This window comes from Pelobates fuscus, chromosome 3 (assembly GCF_036172605.1).
Source record: "Pelobates fuscus isolate aPelFus1 chromosome 3, aPelFus1.pri, whole genome shotgun sequence".
Classification (NCBI taxonomy): Eukaryota; Metazoa; Chordata; class Amphibia; order Anura; family Pelobatidae; genus Pelobates; species Pelobates fuscus.
This window is the reverse complement of record NC_086319.1, coordinates 234,661,334-234,686,040: the sequence shown is the minus strand read 5'-3', so window position 1 is coordinate 234,686,040 and position 24,707 is coordinate 234,661,334. Positions and strand designations below refer to the sequence as shown.

General features: G+C 41.3%; 1 protein-coding gene across 2 annotated transcripts in view; it reads right to left on the bottom strand.

Moving 5' to 3' along the window:
* The window catches only part of BEND7 (BEN domain containing 7), a 146,177-nt gene that overhangs the window by 112,022 nt on the left and 9,448 nt on the right, over window positions 1-24,707 (bottom strand). For both annotated transcript variants that reach the window (XM_063448214.1, XM_063448215.1), the window contains exon 2: window positions 9,897-9,977. In XM_063448214.1, the coding sequence (XP_063304284.1) occupies window positions 9,897-9,977 (81 nt within the window). The remainder of the gene's footprint in view (window positions 1-9,896; window positions 9,978-24,707) is intronic.

Below are 24,707 nucleotides of genomic sequence, written 5' to 3'. Positions count from 1 at the left end.
AAAGTAGGTTTGGGTGCCAAAGGATCACAAGGGTTTTGGATCCAATTCAAGAGTAAATCAAAAGTAACATATTTCACAAGGCACAGGAATGTCTGAGAAATAATAAGGTGTCTAGAAAGGTCTCATAATGGGGCGTCTGGGGTGTATCCCCTGTGACGGACCGCCTCGTACAATGGCTGGGTACCTCCGTCAAGCTTGCTTCCAAGCTCTCCACCGGGACACCCGTAGTACTCCAGCCCCAAGCTGCCGCAGCTTGGCTGGGGTCTCTCCGTCGCGTCCCAGCCTGGTACAGGATCCTGGATACAGCTCCAAGTGACTAAGCTCTCCTGCAGAAAGTATAGCTGATCCACTCACACTCTAGTCCAGAATGAGTGAAGGTTGAAAAGGAACTGGTTTATTCAGGCAAGGCACGCAGAGTTTATACACAGCCCCCAGCATGGGATCTCCATTGTATTCAATACAAGACCCTCCCAGAGATCTCTGGGCCTGGGAGATATTCAAGTTAAAGACCGGTAAGCTAATTATCTCCCAGGAACAGAGAGCCAAACACAAAAACATAAAAGTACCCCAAAACATCATAAAAACATATAATAACCCCACATTTTCTACATCCCAAAACAGCCCTGATCTGAGTGTCCAAGTTGTCCAAATAGCGCTCAGATCCATGCAGTGTAGGGGGAATGTTACTGGGACAAAGTTCTGACCGGCCCAAAATAGTTCAGACCGTTTGGTGCTTTTGCCAGTCAACTTTCTGAAGCTCCTGCGGCGGGTCGCAAAGTGGTTAAAAACCCCAGACAACGGTAACCCCAAGGTCACCTAGTCGAAAACAGTTCCATAACATTCGCGGCTAAGTACCGCTGAGGTGACCGGGATGCATGAAGTCCTCATGCCGAAATGAGTTCCATAGCAGTCACGGCTAAGTACCGCTGAGGACCGTTCGTGGATTTGTTTTATGTGAACGGCTGCCAGGGAGCTAGCGTTAGCTTCCATTAGTGAGAAGGGAAAGTCCTGAACCAGGGTTACCGAGGGAAAACTGCCAATAGCGGCTGGGCAGGGTAACCCCGGACGGGGTCTATGACCTGGACCATAGTCGGTGAGCAGGAGGTCAGCTTCCACACTACTCCAGGAGTTTGTGGTAAACATCCGTGGAAAAGAGTATTTGTCACACCCTTTTGTGTTTTACACAGGTAATACTTCCCCTGGTGAATATGCAATAGACTTCTGCATTGGCGAGTGACCGTTTTAAAGGGACACTGTAGTCACCAGAACAACTACAGCTTAATGTATTTGTTCTGGTGAGTAAAGGCAGTGTTTACATTGCTGCGTAGGGACACCTTCTTGGCAGTCACTCAGATGGCCACTAGAGGTACTTCCTGGGTCAGTGCTGCGCAACGTGGTGAACATTCCCCATAGAGATGCACTAATTTGACGCATCTCTATGACGAGATGCTGATTGGCGAGCAGGGCATTTGACTCCACCTCAAATTTACATTAACTTCTGGTTCCTCCATGCCAATCTTCCCTATTTCATCCCACTGATTCACTTAAAGAACAAAAAAGAACGTTTTATGGATAGAATTATAAATTGATTTGGGTTAAATAATTAAATATGAATTTTACTGGAGAAATCATTCACATTTTATAGTTAACTACATAGTTTTGCGATTATTATAATGTAATTGAGCTAAAAACGATGCAACCTATCACGGAGGACATTGCCCTATTTATGCCCATAACCAACATGGTGGTTATGAACAAGTCCTGAGGAAGCCACAACACGGCGAAACGCGTTGACGTCACGAAAGGGGGAGGAGCTTGCCGCACACGGAACTTGGAGCTGATTCTTAGAAGCTTACACGGACCAGCTGATTTTCAAAACCGTCCGAGCCCGGGAAGCAATCTGCAGCCTGCCTGCCACCCTATTGCTCAAAGCGAAAACTGTGAGTTACAGCATAAGCTGTTTGAACTCACCACCGGATTCAGTAAGGGGCCAACCACCCTTTCCTTTTCTTTTTTATTTTAGTGTCTATATTATTTAAAAAATTTGTAGTGTATTGATGTTATTTTTTACTGAATGTAGCAGACAATAAATCCATGTCATTTTGCATATATATTGAAAGCACTTCATTACAGAAATATTGCACAAGTGACAATAAGTTCTGCTGAAAAGAAATACAGTCTTCTGTTAGTGTTAACAATCTGCACTATCACTGTATATATATTTTTTTGTCTTTCCTGCATATAAATACATCGCTTGGAGGAACCTGCATACCAATATAAAGTCTGTATTAGATTTTATTTTATTTCTAATTTTTCTATTTCCTCATTCTCTTTTTATTTGATGTTACTCTTTGCTCCACTCATTATTGCACACTATTTTCTGTCGGTAGTATTTGGGAATTACACCAGAGTGTGAAGCAATTTTTAACACCTCACATCTATTTAAAGCACCCAGTTTTTTGTTTTATTTTGACAATAGAATATAATTGGTGAGTACTAGCTATCATTATCAAGCAGGATACTGTTAACAGACATTTCAAACATATATTAAGCAAGTATTGTGGTCGGTGGTGGGTTCATTAGGTTTTATTTGTATGCTGGCTCTGTGTGACAAGAAAATAGTGTGATTTACTTACACATACCCTCATTATTTTAGGAACAACTGAGAACTAGAATATCACACAAGTATAATTAGGGACATGCTTTTCTACTTAGTAATACATTATTTGCCATTATTCCATGAATCACAGTCCGTATTTAAAGCTGTCATTAATAACGTCAGGATAGGTGTATGCCCTTACATGCAGAACTTAGGTTAGAAGTAGCAAAGTAGAGGGAGGACATGAGTTGGCAGGACTAATCACAATACAGCTAGGCAAGAAGCCAGGAATAAGACAAGAGATAAATCCATTATAACTAGCAGAAGTCAAGGAGAACAAAAGTCCACAGGTCAAGAGCTGAGCCAAGGTCAGGGTTACAGAGGTACACAAGTTCGATAGCCTAACCGGAGTCTGGATAGAGCAACTAGAGCAAAGAGCAACTAACAATTACAAGAAACATCTAAGAAAAATACACAACAGGACAATGTCCTGTTCATGAAAAGGGTTTAAATAGTGTTGAAATAAATTGTGGGGTGGCAAAAATAAAGCATAAACATTTATCTAGTGTGTCACAAAATGAAGTGGAGGGGCAGTGTTCAGCATCAAAATTGACACCAGGACATGGAAGGTGCAGACATCGTGACAAATAAGGAAGGACATATGCCCAGCTCTAATCTTCAGATCCACATCCAGAGCTTAAGATATATTTAGGCTTAGATACAATTTGTTTTGTATTAAGTTTTTTAATCATTGGATAATTTCTAGCTTCTTATTTTTGATTCTTGTACTAAATGTTAAAGGAGCACTATAGGGTCAGGAACACAAACATGTATTCCTGACCCTATAGTGTTAAAACCACTATCTAGCCCCATTGCCCCCCTTTGCCTCCCTAACGATAGTAAAATCTTACTTGTATTCAAGTCTGAAGCTGCTGCCTCTGCCTGTGAACTTCCTCTGACCTCTGACATCATCAGAAGTGGTGGCCTGATTTAATCCAAATGTTTCCCCATAGGATTGGCAGAGCCTGACAAGGAGGCAGATCGGGGTAGAGCCAGCACAATTCAAACACAGCCCTGGCCAATCAGCATCTCCTCATAGAGATGAATTGAATCAATGAATCTATATGAGGAAAGTTCAGTGTCTGCATGCAGAGGGAGGTGACACTGAATGTTTGGATACATTTTAGGCAGCCATGACCCAGGAAGGATATCTAACAGCCATCTGAGGAGTGGCCAGTGAAGTTATCACTAGGCTGTAATGTAAACACTGCATTTTCTCTGAAAAGACAGTGTTTACAGCAAAAAGCCTGAAGGTAATGATTCTACTCACCAGAACAATTCAATAAGCTGTAGTTGTTCTGGTGACTATAGTGTCTCTTTAATATTTATATATATATATATATATATATATATATATATATATATATATATATATATATACATACACACACACACACACACACACACACACACACACACACACACACACACACACACACACACACACACACACACACACACACACACACACACACACACACACACAAAACTAAAAAAAAAAACCAACAGCTTTATTTAATACAGAAAATAAGTATTTAACGTTTTTTGAACATCCAAAAGGGAGAAACGTAAGAGTATACAGTCAAAGTTGAAAATAGCATTAAATATTCATAAACATTCAAAACAAAGCACATATACATGGAACAAGTTCCACTTTTCCCAGTTTAGTTGAAGAAAAAGAAAGTGTGAGTCTAGACAAGATGTGGGATGAATGATCCCATCCTGTGGTATTGGATTGGATCTGTGAGAACATTTCAGATTTTCCTGTGAATACATTCCTACATTTGGAAAGAGGAGCACATTTAATTCTTTAGTTTCCTAGGTTGGAAAGGCATGATGGTTACAATTCTGCAAAATAATGTATAGGTGACAGACGGTGCAAGGACGCGTGTTAGACTTTAACAAAGTCTTCTTTATCATTTATTGTGCTCAAAGAGTGCAATAATGCCTTTACCCCTGTAGTATATATACATTCACTCTGCCTCCCAGCATCCAGAAGAACACAAAGTAGGAGCTTAGCGCAAATGAATGCTAGGTTTTTAGTAGCAATTTTTTTCCATTAGTTTGACGTAGCAGGACATGTCCAGAAACAGTGAAGTAAATCTGCTTTTTGGGTGCCATGTTTGGCACAATTATAGTATACAATTTTTACCCATCAGAGATTGCACACACCTGACTAGAAAAAGATTCAGGTGCAGGCAGGTAAGGGGGTGGGTCCCAAATGCCATATGTCAAAACAAATCCCTGTGCACACTGAATTAGTATAGTAAGCAGAATTAATGGAAGCGACGTTTCAGCTCTGCTACAGAGTCTCTATTAAGCATGCTTGAATGACACATGGCCAGTGGCGTCTCCAGGATTCATATTTATGGGGCACATAAGAGGCCAAGGAGGGCAATTATAAAATGTGTGTGTGTGTGTGTGTGTGTGTGTGTATACAAAGGTAGGGAGGCTGGGTGGATTTAAATTAAAATTAAAATAGCAATTTGTGAGTGTGTGAGAAAATGTGTGTGTCTGCATCTGTTAGTGTCTCTCAGTGTGTATGTAGTAGATTTACTCGCCTTAACGGAAACATGGCTCTCCCCCTCTGGCACTGCTACCCCTGCATCTTTATCCTTTGGTGGTCTTCAACTTATCCACAACCCAAGACACTCTGAATGTAAAGGTGGTGGTCCTCTCATCTCACTGCTCCTTACAGCCGATAGCTTTGCATGCTACTTTACCGACAAGATTGAACAGCTAAGGAAATAATTCTCCCCACCTTGCCATTTTCTTTCTCATCTACACGATCATGCCTTTCCTACCCTTCAGACTTTCTCCCCGGCTACTGAACAAGAGGTGGCTGCGCTTCTCCTTTCCTCTCGCCCCACCACTTGCCCACTCGATCCTGTCGCATCTCACCTTATCAGATCTCTCTCTCCCTGTCTTGTGCCTTCCTTAACACACATCTTCAACTGCTCTCTCCCTGCTGACCTTAAACATGCCACTGTAGTACCTATCCTGAAAAAAACATCTCTTGACCTGTCCTCCCCCTCTAACTATCGACCCATATCCCTGCTCCCTTTTTCCTCAAAGCTTCTGGAAAGACTTGTCTTTACCCGTATGTCTCACTTCCTCAATTTCAATGCTCTCCTTGACCCTTTCCAATATGGCTCACCCTCTCCACTCTACTGAGACTGTTCTTATCAAAGTTATTAACAACCTAATCTCAGCTAAACGCAAAGGCCACTACTCCATATTAATTCTTCTTGACCTCTCTGCTGCCTTTGAAACGGTTGATCATGCTCTCCTTTTTCAAACTCTTCAATCACTCGGTCTCTGTGACTCTGTCCTCTCGTGGTTTTCCTCATATCTCCACAATGCTCATTCAGTGTCTCCTTTTCTAATAATACCTCCTCCCCTCGTCCTGTCTCGGTTGGAGTCTTCTAAGGCTCTGTCCTTGGTCCCCTTCTACACCTCTCTTGGCAAAATGATTACCTAATTTGGATTCTACTACCACCTGTACCCAGATATATCTCTCCACCCCCGACCTCTCCCCTGCCATCCTGCAATATGTCACTGCTTGCCTTTCTTCCATCTCTGACTGGATGTCCTCCTGCTTTCTGAAACTCAATCTCTCTTCAACTGAGCTCCTTGTCTTTCCTCCTCCTAATACTGATCCTCCTCTTTCGTTTTCCCTTTAAGTTAGTGGTATCCACATAAGTCCATCCTTGCAAGCTCGCTGTCTTGGCATCATACTTGCTTCTCACCTCACATCCAGTATGTTGTCAAATCCTGTGGATTCCATCATAAAAACATAGCCTGCATCCGCCCCTTTCTTACGGAAGATGCTACCAAGGAGCTTGTCCATGCTCTAGTAATTTTCCGCATGGATTATTGTAACCCTCTCCTAATTGGTCTTCCCAAAAGCCGTATTGCCCCGCTACAGTCTAATGAATGCTGCCGCCAGACTGATTTTCCTCTCTAGTCGGTCCTCTCACACCTTACCCCTCTGCCAGTCCTTACATTGGCTTCCTGTATCCTATAGAAGTCAATTCAAAGTGCTAACCCATACCTATAAAGCACTGAACAATTCTAGCCCCTCTTATATGTCTTCACAGATCCATAGGTATGCCCCTTCTCAGTCTCTCCGCTCTCCGGTTTCTCCTGTCCACTGCTTGCACCCATACGGCCAACTCACATTTGCAGGACTTCTCGCGGGTGGCTCCCTTCCTATGGAATAGCCTGCCTACCGCCATCAGACTCTCCCCTAGTCTTCAATCATTTAAGAAGTGCCTTAAAAGCCATCTCTTCAGAAAAGCTTATGGCCTCCCAGAGTAACCTCTACCTCACATACCGGTCAGCACAAGGGCAGCACTTTACTCTCTCCTCCAACTCTGCTTCACTCCTACCTTATTTAATTGCCATTTCCTGTCCTAATGTGTTTTATACCCCACCTGCTATAGACTGTAAGCTAGTTTGGGCAGGGTCCTCTTCAACCTATTGTTTGTTAGTTTTCTTGTTTTGTCCTATTTATAGTTAAATCCCCTCTCTCATAATATTGTAAAGCGCTACAGAATCTGTTGGCGCTATATAAATGGCAATAATAATAATAATAATAATAATGTGTCTCATAGTGCGTCTCAGTCAGAGAGAGTTTGCCTGTCAGTGAGTGTCTGTTTAGGGACCTGGCTCCTCTGATCGCATGAGAAGGGTGTTTTTACTCACCTTTTTTCCCACGCCGTGCCTGTTTCGCTGGTCCAGCCTCAATGGCTGAGATTATCAATAACAAGACAAGCTCACTGACACACATACACAAACTAACTACAGACAAGCTCACTGATATACACACAAGCTCACTGACAAATGCTTATAACAGACAAGGACACTAACACACAAGCTCACTACAGACAAGCTCACTGAAACACACACAAGCTCACTACAGACAAGCTCACTGAAACAAACACAAGATTACTATAGACAAGCTCACTGACACACAAGCTCACTCACTAGCAGGTACATATACAAGATCATTCGGTCATGATAAGTATTGGAAGCCTCTCTTGTACTGGAGGCTGTGGAAAACTGGGAGGTCATTTTCAGGCCTCTTCCTGCAGCAAGGCCAGAGAATGGGGGCGGACCTTGCGTGTGAGGTGAGGGGGCAGCGCTTCCATGCGGGGGCGGAGATTTGTGCCGAGGATGCTGCTGCGTCTTGTGAAGGGAGACTCAGTGATCCCGGCTTCAGTTTCAATTGGGGGGCACTACATGAAATACCACCCTTAGCATTGCCCCTGCACATGACCACAGTACTGAAATCATTATATACATGGAGACACATAAAACGAAAGTAAAAAAAGACTCTATGGGGCCGTAGTAGTTATGGTGCCAGGAGTGCAGCAAACATAAGGTTTGACAATTCACCTGGGGTCCTCAGGGCACAACATAATTCTTAATCTGACTGGAATTGTTGAATAACATTAACCCCATGAGGACGCAGGTCAGACGTATTTTGTCATGGATGCATTCCTTTAAGCCGTAATTTAGTGTCCCTGATTGTAACTGGGAATGCCAGGTATCACTTATTCTGAGGCCTGAATAAGTGACCCCATGCTGACCAATGAGCGGTATGCAACACAACTGGTGAAAAATATTGCAGTACGTTAACCCCTTGAGGACTGAGGCAATTATACACGTTCGAATCAAAACAAAACCTTGAATTTGCGCTATAAGTCTGTTCAACCATAACTTACCTCTTTCATATTAAGTGCATACACACACATACATACATATACATATATAAATAAATAAAAACTTCAGGAGAAACAGCGCTTTCATTTCACATCTAATATTTATATATGAAACATACTTTAATATGAATAAAAAAAATTTTAAATGACAAATTAAGGAATTTTGTTATATTTCAAGTTCTGCATGACATTTTAACTATGAATGTCATTATACTGTTAGCATTTACAGCAATAAAATACAAATATTTCGAACAGTACCCTCTATGTACAGGATTTAAGGGTTTTTAGAAAGTTACAGGGTTAAACATAGGGCTTTCCCCATTTACAGGTTTTACACAATAAAATTTGCCAGATTGATTAGCTGGATCTAGGTTGCCTTTGAGACAGTATGGTAGCCCAGGAATGAAATGTATCCCCATCATGGCCTAACTGAAAAAGTAGACGACCCTGGGTGCACGTCTGATCTGCAACTACAGGAAACGTTTGGTTGAAGTTATTGCTGCCAAGGGAGGTTCAACCAGTTATTAAATCCAAGGGTTCACATACTTTTTCCACCTGCACTGTGAATGTTTACATGGTGTGTTCAATAAAAACATGGCAACATTTCATTCTTTGTGTGTTATTAGTTTAAGCAGACTGTGATTGTCTATTGTTGTGACTTAGATGATGATCAGATCACATTTTATGACCAATTTGTGCAGAAATCCATATCATTCCAAAGGGTTCACATACTTTTTCTTGCAACTGTATATTATATATATATATATATATATATATATATATATATATATATATATATATAAAAATGAAAAAATGAAAATCCAGCGCACTCAACAGCTACTTTGGTGCTGACAGATTTTGCTAGTTTTTTTTTTTTTTTTTAAACACCTGATCTAGGCAAAAAATAATGGGGGTTTAGTTACATTATATGATCATACATTGCATAAGCCTGCCACAACGTCAATGTCCCCTATCTTTGGCAGGTCCTACTCTTGCAACCAACTGTCTACTAATTGAGCTACTCACTTGGGGAAATTCTTCCATCTCGAGTTCTTTGAGAGGGCGATAACATGGCCCCAGGGGGCTTGATTTGGTAGAAGGGGAGCGGTGGAGGCAAGTTCCGCCGACCTCCAGGGGCTGAAAGCCGTTTAGGCGTTTCATGCCGCCGCATTGGCTTTAACCCCTTAAGGACCAAACTACTGGAATAAAAGGGAATCATGATATGTCACACATGTCATGTGTCCTAAGGGGTTAAAGCCCATTATAATGGGGACGGCATGGAACGCCGTAAGGGGTTAAAGCAGAATATACACTATATGAAATGCAATGGAGTGTCTATTTTCACAAATAGAATAATTTGTGGGGTAAAGTGAACAGTCAAACTTCTACAATGCCCCAAAATAAGACACAGAAAATAATCTGTGACAAGGTTTTGCGCAGGTACAAAGAGAGCAAAGAATGGGCCATATATAGGACATGTTACAAAGTAGACAATGTACAGTAGGCTTTACCTGAGTACTGCTCAGAGTCTCTAGACTCTCCATTGACCTCGTTAATGTAGCCAGTTGCTTTAAATATTTCATGGTGATAATCTGCAAAACAAGATATCATTGTAAGCAAGTTTAGAAGGAAATAGTGCAAATCTTACTAAATATAGCAATATGTGATGTCTGCCATCCTCAGGGTGCTCCAACAGACTCCTGTACACTCACCACTCTGATGGCTGTACTGCCCCCTTGCCTTTACACCAGTAGCCCCATTCACAGACTGCAAGCATGTTTGTGCAAGGACTTCTTCACCTTGTCTCTGGTAATATTTGTAAGTCATTTAATTGTTGTCAAATATAAAAGCAGTTAAACAGAAATAAGTACTGGGCTCAAACTGCTAGTACTCATGGGGGGGCAACAATGGCTATGTTATTCATCAGCCCAAACATATCAACTAGAAACAAAGAATGTGACGGCAGATAAGAACCATTCGGCCCATCTAGTCTGCCCAGTTTTCTAAATACTTTCATTAGTCCCTGGCCTTATCTTATAGTTAGGATAGCCTTATGCCTATCCCACGCATGCTTAAACTCCTTTACTGTGTTAACCTCTACCACTTCAACTGGAAGACTATTCCATGCATCCACTACCCTCTCAGTAAAGGAATACTTCCTGATATTATTTTTAAACCTTTGTCCCTCTAATTTAAGACTGTCCTCTTGTTGTGGTAGTTTTTCTTCTTTTAAATATGGTCTTCTCCTTTACTGTGTGGATTCCCTTTATGTATTTAAATGTTTCTATCATATCCCCCCATCTCGTCTTTCCTCCAAGCTACACATGTTAAGTTCCTTTAACCTTTCCTTGTAAGTTTTATCCTGCAATCCATGAACCAGTTTAGTAGCCCTTCTCTGAACTCTCTATCAATATCCTTCTGGAGATACAGTCGCCAGTACTGCGTACAATACTCCAAGTGAGGTCTCACCAGTGGTCTGTACAATGGAATTTCTTTCTACTGCTAATACCTCTCCCTATACAATCAAGCATTCTGCTAGCATTTCCTGCAGCTCTATGACAATGTCTGCCTCCTTTTAAGTCCTCTGAAATAATCACCCCTAAATCCTTTTACTCAGATGTTGAGGTGAGGACTCTATCGAATATTCTGTACTCTGCCCTTGGGTTTGACAAAGACGTTTTGGGGTCAAAACGTTGCTGTTGTGGTTCCTATTAAAGTACCTGTCTTAATCTTATAGATCTGTCTATCTTCCTTACTCTGGGTTTTTTATAATTACTAAATGCTAACTTTTTGGTTTTTACTATTTTGGCCACATCTGAGGAGTACCATAGTGGCTTCTTGAATTTTTTGCTTTTACCAACAAGCCTAATGCAATTTTCTCTTGCCTTCAGCAGTGCAACTTTTAAATAATCCCATTTCGCTTGAACTCCATTTAAATTGCTCCAGTCAGATAATGACTCCTTTACACATAATCTAATTTTAGAAAAGTCTGTTTTTCTAAAGTCTAAAACTTTTGGTTTTGTGTGGTGTGACTCAGTCACTGTTCTCATATTAAACCACACTGACTGGTGATCACCGGATCCTAAACTTTCACCTACAGTAATATCTGATACCAAATCTCCATTTGTTAACACTAAATCTAGTATGGCCTCCTTACGAGTTGGCTCCTCAACGACTTGTTTTAGAGACAATCCCAGTAGGGAGTTTAGAATATGTGTGCTCCTGGCACAAGCAGCTATTTTGGACTTCTAGTTCACATCAGGAAGATTAAAGTCACCCATGATGATAACTTCCCCCTTCATTGTCATTTTAGCTATTTCCTCAACTAGTAGATTATCTAACTCTTCTATTTGTCCTAGGGGTCTATAAATCACACCTACATGAGTTACTGTGTGATTACCAAATTCTAACGTAACCCAAACGCTCACTAACTTTTGTTAGGCTAGATTTTATGCTATCCTTCACATACAGGGCCACCCTCCCCTATTTCTTTCCTTCCCTGTCTTTTCTATATAAAGAGTACTCTGGTATTGCTATGTCCCAGTCTTTTATCTCATTATACCATGTCTCAGTAACAGCCACTAAATCTACATTATCAGTTGCCATTATTGCCACAAGTTCATGGATCTTATTCCCTAAACTGCGAGCATTTGTAGACATGACTCTAAGCTTATTTTTTAACACACTTGCTACAGGCACCTTCTGTCCTTGTTTTGGGGCAAAAAAGTCACCTGCACACAGAGTCATTGGAAACCATTTAAGTCTATAGCAATTCAGTGCCACAGAAAGCGCAGCAGTGATTCAGCATGGCCAAAAGTCACAGCCTACAATTGCATAGAAATCATGCTCATATTGTCCATTTGGACAGGTAATACCAAAGAGAAATTCTTCATTTCCACATTTGCTGTAATAGCCGTGGGTGCTGGGGAATCCTATGGCTTTTATTAATCCACTGCAGAATTATAGAAACAAAAACAATATATACTTTGGCACCATAACCACATACAGAAACTGTATACTTTAAAGAAAATGGTTATTTTGATAGCCCTTAGGCCTTCTGTGTCAATCTGATTCTTTCCAAAAAGAAACTCTTACCAGAAATCATAAGAAATCTATTAGATTTACCGTATTACCAGCACTCTGTTAATGTCATTGCATACTTTATAAATCTGATAAATATGTATAGAAGTGCTGAGAATGCCAATGTTAAGAAACTATAATATTAAAATACAATGAAATGCCAAATAACAACATTTGGAAGCAAATTAGATTCTCGAAATCACTGACTTCATTAATTCAGTGTTAATCTATCTGCACACCAACAATATAAAAGCAGAGGGAAAGAATGCAGACATGCCAATGGCTCAGGGAAGCCAAATATAAAATAATAAGACTATTCATTTATTGTGTAACTATAGTTTGTATGAAAACATTGCTACACTTCGAGAGACCAATTATGCAAAACAGGGCATGTTCAGAGAGAAGCCCCTTAGCTCAGTTAAACAGGAGTGACCACTTTCAAGGAAGTAACTACAGGCAGGCACTAGACAGATAATTCACAACATACAAATATATGAACAAGGACTGAAACACAGTAACACAATGTTGGCTATGCGTGAAAAGTGTTGAGCCACTATACAAGTTTGCCTCATAATGTTCTGTCTCCTCTTATCCTGAGTTCACTAGCTTAATTTCAACCTGTTTCCAAACAATGAGCCATTGGAGCCAGTACCATCTATTAGCCACAATAGATGACAACATTTAAGACAGAATCAGGACAAGGACAGGATGAGCTGGACAAGAATGGACTAAATTGGACATAGAGAACAAAACTGGAGCTTGGTAACCAGAGAAGCTATGCTAAAGTGAGGCTGGGCTAACTAAATAGACATTACAAAACAAAGATATTGCAAACAGAAGTAATGAAACCAGCTTGCACAACAGGAAGCAAGACAAGCAAAGTGGATACATAATATAATAATAATATGCATATACCATTCCAGACAAAGGCAAGGCAAAATAGGAGTTCAAAACACGGTCGGTCATACGTACTCCAAACATTCAGACTGTGAAATTGGGATGGTGCATAGACAGGATGAGGATGTGCCAGTGGTTCAATGAGTATCATGTGACAAGCACAAAGTTGGAAATGTAGGAGGTTAGCCTAGACCAGGGGTAGACAACCTTTACCTCTCTAGATGTTTTGGACTACATCTCCTATAATGTTCTTACAGCCATAATGCTGGGCGAGGAATCAAGGGAGTTGTAGTCCACAACATCTGGGGTGCCGAAGGTTCCTTTGGTCTAGAGACGTTATGTTACCTAAGCATATGCACACACATACGAATTCCCTGATTTGCCTTCACTGAAACTGTTTCTTTCCTCCTCTTTTACATTGTATGCCATGGCTGTGCCTGGACAGAAATGGATTGTGATGTCACTAAATAATTTTAATTATTTTGGTTTTGTCGAGTGAAATTAATAATACAATAGGAAAATGCAAGTACTACACTTTTGGCAACGAAGACTTTGAAGAAATTGAATGACACAACTTGCAATGGAGGATCATCAAATTAGTTGTACAATACTTACATTTTTAAAATTAGTTCATTCCTGTGAACCATGTCAACGTGTAAGGGAAGGAGGAGCCAAAATGCTGTATAGGACAAGGTAGGTCTATGTGACCTATGTGGGGAAATATCATGAGGGATGGTGGTAAGTTATATTTATGTGCAGAAACTAAGCAACATGGAAACGGTAACTTCTCTGAAATGTACACAACTGAATGAAACACTAAAAATGAATGAAAAAATAACAACTTGGGATACAACTAAATGAAACACTGAAAATCACCCCTATAATGAAAGCCCTTTTTAAAATGTATTTTACAATAGTTGTTTTTTTTGTTTAAAATGTAATTTAAAGATGTATCATGCATTTTTAAATGAAGAGGAAACACAAAAACTCAATTTTATTCTTAATGTAGTATTATTATTCTCTTATGTATGCTTTCTCTATGTGGACTGTCCAGTGCAAAAGACAGCACTTATGAAGTAGAGAAAGTGGTGGTTCCCTGGTTAACTTTTAATGTCTAGCAATGTTGATCTGTGAAGCCAACATGGATGTGGAGCATGAGGGTTTTGACAAGCCCTCTCGTCGATGTGGGTATCGTGTCTTGAAGAGGTACTGTGGTAAAAGCTGGAACTTGACTTGAACCACCACTTTTCTCCACTCAAATAGGAATTATGAAAAAAATGGCACACAGACTAGTTAATTCCTCAGAGAAATGTCTACACAACTGGCACCCATGGGACAGCCACTACATGTCCAAGTTAAAACCCAAGCCTAGAGCCCCACAGATCCTCCCTCGTTCTGTTTCTCCCCTTTCACTCATCCCCTCTTGTTCTTCTAACAATATTAGAGACGTTTGTGTTTGATTGAACAATATTGTACTCATGGCAATTTGGCACACAGCTGTACAAGTACACTCGAAGCTTCTCAAATGTCAGCTTGTTTTTCAATGTATGTCAATATGTAACACAATCCGGATTGTGCTTTGTTGCTCTCTATTGAACAGCCACGTTTCTCTGTGTATGCAAGTGTTTTCTTCCTGTGAAAAATCAATAAAAACCTCATACATTAAAGGAGGGGGGGGGGGGGGTGGAGTGTGTTGCCTTATTTTGATGTGTAAACATTATTGTACTATATATTCTTTTCTGTTTGCTGAGTTTTCATATCTAACAATTAATGGTGAATGTTACACTGAGCGCTCCATTTTCACCTCTTGGTTGTGAACCACTTTGCTTTGTGTGACCCTGCATGCTTGTTTTTGCTATGGTACATTAGGGGCGAAAAACCCAACTTGAAGCAGGTTTGATTTTTGGGTCACAGTATTTTGTAATATATGAACATAAACGTCCCTCCCTAGCTAAACATCTAACAAAGATTGTCTGTTTATTCACTGTGTTATAGAAAAGTTTAAAGATGTTTGATCAGTACAGCCTCTTCTTTTATTGTGTAGCAGCAAATGCAGACCCATAAGATGCATTCAGTTATATTAGGACAGCTATACGATGATTTGATGTAACTCTAATAATGACCACTTTCTAAAATGCACATGCTGCAAAGGTTTTACCAGGCTTTATTTAACATTGACACAATGGCTGGGCAATTATAAAATAGGAGATGTCCATGATCCACTGACATTCTTTGTAAACGCTCTTTATTTAGTAACCGAAAGAAATAAAAAGTAAGAGAATAGCAAAAACCTTAAAGTCAACCATGGTACAAAAAGGTCCATAAACCGTATCACTGGTTTAAAACGTACTAGAAGTTTCTATTTCTAAAATTATGAAGACAAGAAACAAGGGGATATTATAGCTCAAAAGAAAGGTCATGATCTCCAAAGTCTTTCAGAAGCCCACAAAGAGTGAAGATTGAGGAGAACGGAGCCCCTCTCAATTGACGAAGTGAGAAAGGGCAAAAGATGAGAGCCAAAAGCAGTAGATAAAACGATTTATTGAGAGCCAGTGATGCTGATCTGTCCACTTCCAAGTAGCAACATAAATTGCGTTTTATTTAAAATGAATTCAAACATGATATACAGAGTACATTTTCACCTCCAATTTATATGAGAATTGGATACATATCTTTAAGGACCTAGGAATACAGTGGTTACATATAATAACTATTTGGCATAAACATTGTATAGCAGTTCTCATCTATACGTAAAGAGAAGAAATGTGCTCAAATATGTTTTTCTGAACTTCTACATGCTCTATCATTCATAATCATTTATTTAAAAGGATGGCCATCTGGGAAACCTGGCTAAAATCACACCAGGCACACTTCTCTTATTCCCCAGACATAGAAACTAACATATGAACTTATGTACGCTCTTTCAAGACTATAAACGATTGTATGCTGATGAATAATGCTATAATGGAAATCCTGGACTGTTCATTTTCTTGTACAAGTTGCAAAAGAATATTGTAAAATATGCTGTTTGGATGTTGCATTCCCAGTCATTTGCCTGTACCCCTCTCCCTTCTTGCATTCTGTACCCCTCGAGCTGAAAGAGAATTACTTTATTTAAAAAAAAATGATCTGGTGTACAGATCAATTGTTAATCAAAACATGAGTGCCTTTTGATGAAGCAAATTGAAGCAGAACTTATTTTTTATCTTTATGAACTTAAATGAACCAAAATATATAAATAAAATCATGTGGTCACCTCATGGTTAATCTTGCACCATAATCAGTAGAGCTCAGTGTAGATTTTTAGGTGCAAAGAGGTTATGGGTACACTACCACAGGGTTTTGTCAAATAATTTTGGAATAGAGGACACAAAAAATGGGACTCTCCATAGTCCACACCCTCTCCAACCACACTGATAAAGCAGAAACTAAAATTCCACAATATCAATCACAATGTCCACCTTAGATGGCAGTGATAGGCTGATAGCCCATTGCTGGCAGCCAATCATAATGGACCAGTGTGGATATGATTGATATTGCTAATGATGAAGTATAATGTGATTAGAGATGGGGGATGGTCTTTCATGAAAAACTTTGCTTTTTTTCCAAGTATATTCTTGTTAAGCTATACAGTCAGTGGTGATTTCACCAGCACAATGCCCATAATAAAGGGGCATTCACAACATCAACAATGTCCATACTGGAGGACCATGATGGGCTGATGGCCCCGGCCTGGCTATCATTGATGGTATTTGTAATTAAGTAATTGTAATGGGTATAATCTCTGAGTGAGGGGAAGAGCCTTGGTTTGTTTTATGTTAAACTGCTCCAAACAATTTGATAAAAACAAAACAAAAAACTTGTGGTGGCACCCAGGCACTCTGCATCAAAACCAGTACAGTAAGCCATAGTAGATATTGTCCTTAGAGTGACCCTTTAAATCTAAACCTACTGGAGGGTGAAATGTGCCTTATTTTCTTGCTATAAGGTTGGCATGTAGTAATAGTACTTATGTTTTGAATCAAGGGAAAAGTTACACTACATCAAAAGTACTCTATCTATAGAACACAAACATGTATTCCTGACCCTACAGTGTTAAAAACACCATCTAGCCCCCCCCTGATCTCCCTTGCCTCCCTAAATATAGTAAAATCTTACTTGTATTTAAGTCTGCTGCTGGCTCTGCCTCTGACCTGCCTGCTTGGCTGACATTATCAGAAGTGATTCTGTGAGCCAATCACAATGCTTTCCCATAGGATTTTCTGAGACTCTCAATAATGCAGATCAGGGCAGAGCCAGCACAAGTCAAACACAGCCCTGGCCATTTAGCATCTCCTCACATAGATAAATTGAATCAATGCATCTCTATGAGGAACGTTTAGTGTCTCCATGCACTTCCCCAGGAAGCACTTCTAGTAGCCAGTGGAGTTATCCCTAGGCTGTAATGGAAACAATGAATTTTCTCAGCAAAAAGCCTGAAGGAAATGATTATACTCGCCAGAACAAATACCATGAGCTGTAGTTGTTCTGGTGACCATATTGTCCCTTTAAATTAAGCTTCTGGTTTATTCATCACTTCTTCACTCCATGCCAGCAACTTTCATAAACAAACAGCAAACATAAGTTAAAATGAAATCACCCTATTCTTTTTGGCGATATATCAAGGGCACATGGTATACATTTTGAAAACTCCAGACTTTACTACTTGTTAACTTATTTGCACAATAAAGGATGGCATTTTAGAATATTGTTTAAACAAATGTTGCAGTAAAACTTCAAGCTCAGTCAGTATGAACATCTTCTTGTTTTTCTGTGTATAGTATGTACATCCTGAAAAACTATGTTTTAGTTTAGAAACATTGGGAGAGATTTATCAATGTGCTCAGTTCTAAAAGGTGTTTTTAAAAAAACTAAACATTGGAACATAGAATATTTCCTCATCCCTATTATTCTCCCCAGGCTGCCACAGGAGTAGGGGGAGGAACTAGAGGCTCCCTTTACATTAGAGGAGGTATGGAGAACCGTAAGGTCAATGCCCAAAAATAAAGCACCTGGCCCAGACGCTTCACAAATTTATTTTAGATTACCTATGCAGACCAGTTAGGGAACTACCTAATGGCACTATACAACTCAATCATGCAATCTGTTAAGATCCCCCTCCCCCAAAATGAGAGAGGTCCACATAACCACCATACCTAAACCAGGCAAACCTCCTAATAAATGCGAGAACTTTCACCCCATATCGCTACTAAATGTTGATACAAAAATGTTTGCCAAAGTGATCGCAAACAGACTAAAACCTCTACTTCCCACATTGGTCTCAAAAGAACAGGCAAGATTTGTCCCGGGGTGACAGGCAGAGGAGAACACCAGACTTTTCCTAGATCTCATAGAAATATTACACAGGAAGAGCGCATCAGGGCTGTTGCTGGCACTAGATGCCGAAAAAAGGCTTTTGATCTCCTCCACTGGAGAGATAGGACAATGGTCCTCTGCAAATATGACTTTCCGACGAACTTCCTTAGGGCAATCTGACCCTACAAAACACTTTTAGTCTACCCCATAGAGAAATCTTTACTTTCCTGAGGGTTCAACACATATCTGCTCTAAAAATAAGACCTAATGATTGCAGTAACACAGGCTGCTTTGGGCATTGTTGAAGACCTAAAGGACAAACTTCGAAACCCTTGGCGACCTGTTATAAGGCATTGCAAGAAGTTCTTAACCCCACCAAATTTTTGTACATGATCATATGGGAACAAGAGCTTAAAATACAACTTTCTTCAGATCAGTGGAAAGCAGCCCTGATGTATACAAAACAGGCGACACATTGTTTAGACCACCTAGAATCTGCCTATAAACTCTGGGTGAGATCGTACCTAACACCCCATAGGCTGGCCCATATTTATAACCAAACCTCTCCGCTCTGTTGGCGGTGCTCAGACAAACTGGGCACCATCAGTCACATATTCTGGCACTGCAATAAGCTGGCCCTATTCTGGGAACAATTTCAAGCACTGATAAGCAAGCTAAGAGGGGAAAACTTGCCCCTCAAAGCAGAATCCTACATACTACACATGCTCCCACCGCTAGACAAATTCCAAAGATCCATTATAACACTTATTTTACTTGCTGCCAAAAACAACATTGCCCAATGCTGAAAATCCCCAGAACCTTCATCCTTGAAAAGGGTACTGGAGAAACTAAATGACTACAGGCTATATTTAGAAATAACGCACAACATGCAGGGACGATGGCAACTCATAGCTCACCTGTTGGAGTAAACACTACCGCAGGAAATATCCCCTCGGTAGAGCAGGGCCCATAATGGGTAGAGGAGGGTAAGTATCTAATGTAATTTTATTTATGCATTTGTTCACCTTTAAATTTCCCCCTCTATGATTTATGTTCTAAAATATACCTGCTAACTGAATTGTTACCCACGAGACCGACAAAGACATATGTAATGCTGCGCAGCTCTGTGTGATGCCTACTACACAATGTCATCCCATCAATGTTGTAGCTTTAGATGAGGTGAGATGTTAATGTATTGCAGCAACAAAATGTATATACTTGTACTTTTCTTATTTGCTAATGTAGATCGAATTATGTAAAAAACACCTCCACGAGACGCCAAGCCATGGCTGGCTCCTGATAACGATGGTGGAGGGGGGAGAACTTTGTTATGCGGCTAGTCCAAATTCTAGGCTCCTTCTTCTGTTGTAGAGCATTGTCGCAGATTAGCGTGGCAATGCTCTAATACATTTCCTGGCGCTGGGGGTGCAGACAAGCTACATTTTCCACCGGACCACCAGGGATCAGTATTACCCCTGCCTGACCCAAGTTTAGCCTAAATGAGTGGAAAGAAATGTGATTTACTTTTACTTTTTTGCACGCACACACACACCTTTTCATTATGGGCTGGAAGGGGGAGTGGAGGCAGTGCAGCTCCTGGACATTAGTTACTCCTTCCTACTTCCCCCTTGCTGTGCAGCAGTTACCACCAGCTATCAAATAATGGGCGCTGCCATCATGGGCGCTGCCATCATGGGCGTCCGCAGGAATTTTTCCGGGGGGGGGGGAGGGGGCATAATTGTAATGACATCCATGCTGCTTGGTCATGAAAGTGAAGGGGTATAGTCATTATCACATAAAGCCAGGGTGAATAGCGTTTTCACAACTATGGTGTCAGGAATATATGTTTGTATTCCTGACACTATAGTGTTCCTTTAAGCAAATTAAAGGACCATTCTGGTCACCATAACAACTTCACCTAAATGAAAATGCTATGATGCCAGGAAGCCCCAGGGAGCTCTCTTTACTTTAAGGGGTTAAATCGCTCTCAAATGGTTTAACCCCAAAGGCTTCCTCCAACTCCAGGTCGCTCAGTGGTATTCGGCTTCTGAAACAGAGTGTCAGGAAGTGCAGATTGACGTCAGGCATGGGTGCCGCTGATTGGCTAGAGTGGACAGTTGACGCTCTAAGCCAATCGCTAGTTCCCGGTTCATAAAATATTTTTACTTTTTTATGAATGGGGAGCTACTGATTGGCTTAGAGTGCCAGCTGACCGCTCTAGCCAATCAGCAACACCCCTAGCCAACGGCACTCTGTGCTTCCTGACACTCAGTATATAAAAGTGAACACATTAATACGGATTTTACATTTCTTTTTACCTTTGGAGATGAGAAGGTCCAGAGTTTCCCTGCCAGGCCCAGGTACCAAAGCCTTATAATGTGGTGTCCAGAATAAAGTGAAGGGTTCACTTAATTTGTACTTCCTGCTCCAATCTCCTTTTCCTCTCCTTCATTTGACAGTCTTCTATATCTTCTGACACTGTTTTCTATCCTTGGCTCCTTCTGCTCCTTTACCTTTCTGCTACTTTCTGCTTATTTTGCGCCCTTCTGCTCCTTTCTCATTCTGATCCCTTTCTGCTCCTTGCTGTCCCTTTGTGCTCCTTCTCCTACTTTACCTTTGTGCTCCTTCTGATTCTTTCTGCTCCTTTACCTTTGTGCTCTTTCTGTCCCTTTCTGCTCCTTGCTGCCTCTTCCTGCTCCTTGCAGGCCCTTCCTGCTCATTCTCCTACTTTACGTTTGTGCTCATTCTGCCCCTTCCAGCTCATTTCTGACCCTTTCTGCTCCTTCTACTTTACCTTTGTGCTGCTTTACCTTCCAGCTCTTTGCTGACCCTTCCTGTTCATTTCTGTTCCTTTGTGCTCCTTCTCCTACTTTACCTTTTGTGCTCCTTGCTGTCCCTTCCAGCTCCTTGCTGCCCCTTTCTGCTCCTTGATGTCCCTTCCTGCTCATTTCTGTTCCTTCTCCTTTATGCTCCTTCTCTTACTTCACCTTCCTGCTCCTTGCTGACTCTTCATGTAGGCTGTCTCACCCATCCCTCACTTCCATAAGCATGCGCACGGGGTGTGTCGGGTGTGCCTGGGCACACCCTAATCCCCGAAGCACGCCAATAGATTGAGTCCGGCAGGGGAGATCTCTGGATCTCCCCAGTCGGCTCATGCAGAGCCGGCGCTATCCGAGCGGCGGCTCTGGTCTAAGCCTCCATGGGCCGGTGGGGAGATCAAAGATCTACCTCACCGGTCTACAGCAGCATGGAGGGAGGCAGCAGAGAACCCGGGCTAGAGTTCACTCTCCACTGAACCACCAGGGAAGGCAGCAGCATGGGGATATTAACTAATCTGCCCCCACCTCCGCCCAAACATACAGCACACACACACATACAGCACACACAGCCCACAAACAGCACCCATACACACATACAGCACCCTCACACATACAACACCCACACAGCACACTAACAGCACCCTCACAAACACACAACACCCACACTCACTCCCCTAATCTACAGGCTGCTGCCCCCCTCAGCCTCACTCCCCTAATCTACAGGCTGCTGCCCCCTCAGCCTCACTCCCCTAATATATAGGCTGCTGCCCCCCTCAGCCTCACTCCCCTAATATATAGGCTGCTGCCCCCCTCAGCCTCACTCCCCTAATATATAGGCTGCTGCCCCCCTCAGCCTCACTCCCCTAATATATAGGCTGCTGCCCCCCTCAGCCTCACTCCCCTAATATATAGGCTGCTGCCCCCCTCAGCCTCACTCCCCTAATATATAGGCTGCTGCCCCCCTCAGCCTCACTCCCCTAATATATAGTCTGCTGCCCCCCTCAGCCTCACTCCCCTAATATATAGGCTGCTGCCCCCCTCAGCCTCACTCCCCTAATATATAGGCTGCTGCCCCCCTCAGCCTCACTCCCCTAATATATAGGCTGCTGTCCCCCTCAGCCTCACTCCCCTAATATATAGGCTGCTGCCCCCCTCAGCCTCACTCCCCTAATATATAGGCTGCTGCCCCCCTCAGCCTCACTCCCCTAATATATAGGCTCTCAACTCCCCCCCATCCCTTACTTAACTGATCTGTAGGCTGTCTCTGGCTGCATGTGTTGCTCCCCTGCGGTTTAAATCAGCAGAGAGAAGCAGGGATAGATGCAGCTTCCTATCCCTGTCTCTCTCCATACACAGCGCCACCTACTGGCTGGTTAATTTTCAATCACACAAAAAATAGCAGAACAAGCTGAAAAATCCAGGGGAGGGGGGGCAAGTGTCTACCGCCCCTATCAGTGAGCTTGTTTAGTGTGCTTGTGTCTGTGTGCATGTCTCAAGTCCAGCAATACAGAGCTCAAGACCTGCACAGAAGAAGTGTTTAATTCTGTGGAGATGAAGGAGTTTGTGACAGGCATCTGGCGGACCCCAGGTAACTTGTTAAGTTGTATGTTCATCTAAGATGGCCCAGTGCACTCCTGGCACCATAACCACTACAGATAGTATTCCTTTAATAAATAATAATAACAAGCTCCCCTCCTGAGATAAGGCTCTGGATCTGCCTCTTGGGCAATCACCATGGAACCTACAGGCACATACATGGGTACTTCACCTCTTTTACATTTTAGCTTGCACCATTCAAAAAAAAAAAAACACAAAAAAAAAAACGACCACTTTCATAAATCTCCTCCACTGTTTTCAATGACAGCAAGACAAAGCTTAGAACAATGATTGACAGGAGGCCAAGATGGAGGTTGATTTCCACATTCTAATTTTTAAACCTCACATAGATTTGTTAAACATACTATTAAATATCCTTCTCCTTTATGTTGTGCTATTTATTCTGCAAGACTCAGGATAACTGTTACATTCTGCCGTTCTCTTTCACTTTTACACGTTATTGTTATATTGTTTATTCTGAATCACAGTTGTACAGCGACTTCCATCATCACTGGCTATCAAAAATTGCAGAGTAAGGAGGCCTGTTTTCCAGCTCGAGGGTCAAACTTGCCCTGCCCTGTTCTATGCTATCCAACCGGTTCTTTATGGAATCCTGGCACAGACCTGCGCCGTGAGATTGCTTTAATTGACAAAGAAGTTACTTAGCAAGCTTAGAACACAAAGTTCTAATTAATCAACTGCTTGTTAATTAAAAATAAAACAAAATTGTATTTTAGGAGTAGAGGGGAGGTATGTTGCCTAGCTCTTCACAGTTAGAAAATAATGAAAACAAAACTAAAGTAAAACAATAAAAAAAAACAAAAAAACAACAAGGCCCCCAGCATGCAGGTTTTTACATGCACATGTATGGTCTGCTTATTTGAACAATAAACAAATATATGATTACTGCTTTAAAATCTATTCTTTTTATTGAAGAGGTAGAATAAGCAGATGAATCTATATTTTATCGAAGAAAAAAAAAATAGGTTTCCCTTCCTTGGCACCCTGCATGTTAAGGTTACTAATGATAATATCTTCACCTTACAGAAGGAAATACCCGGTTTTATCTAGAAGCACAGGCGAAGCAAACTATCTCGGCCCATAATGACCAAGCATTAGACTTGCTGCTGGCCTGGGTGTTACTTCTTTGCTATGTCATTTCAAAATTAAACTTGTACTCTCTTCAAAACACCAATTACAGGGAAGACATAAAAAGATGCAGAGTGTCTGAAGTTCCCCATTCTGACTACCAGCTTTTACCTTTTGTCATTATTATAGCGTTTCCTTGACTTTTGCAATACAGGTTTTACTTCCTCAAGTATAAGATTATTTAAACTCAAAAACTAGAAAGAGTTGGAGATTTCTGTTTGAGGGCTACACTAAAGATTGTTATGAAGATATTTTCAGATTACTTCAAGAAGGGTAGGTCCTGCTACTCAGTGGTCCCAAGTGATTGTGTCATTTAATTTACATGTTAACCAATGACAATTCCTCGACCAGTACCAACAACAAACAGCTCACACTATATTTATCCGTTCTTTGTTCCATTGCTTGTGGCGTGGTGGTAGCCAATCT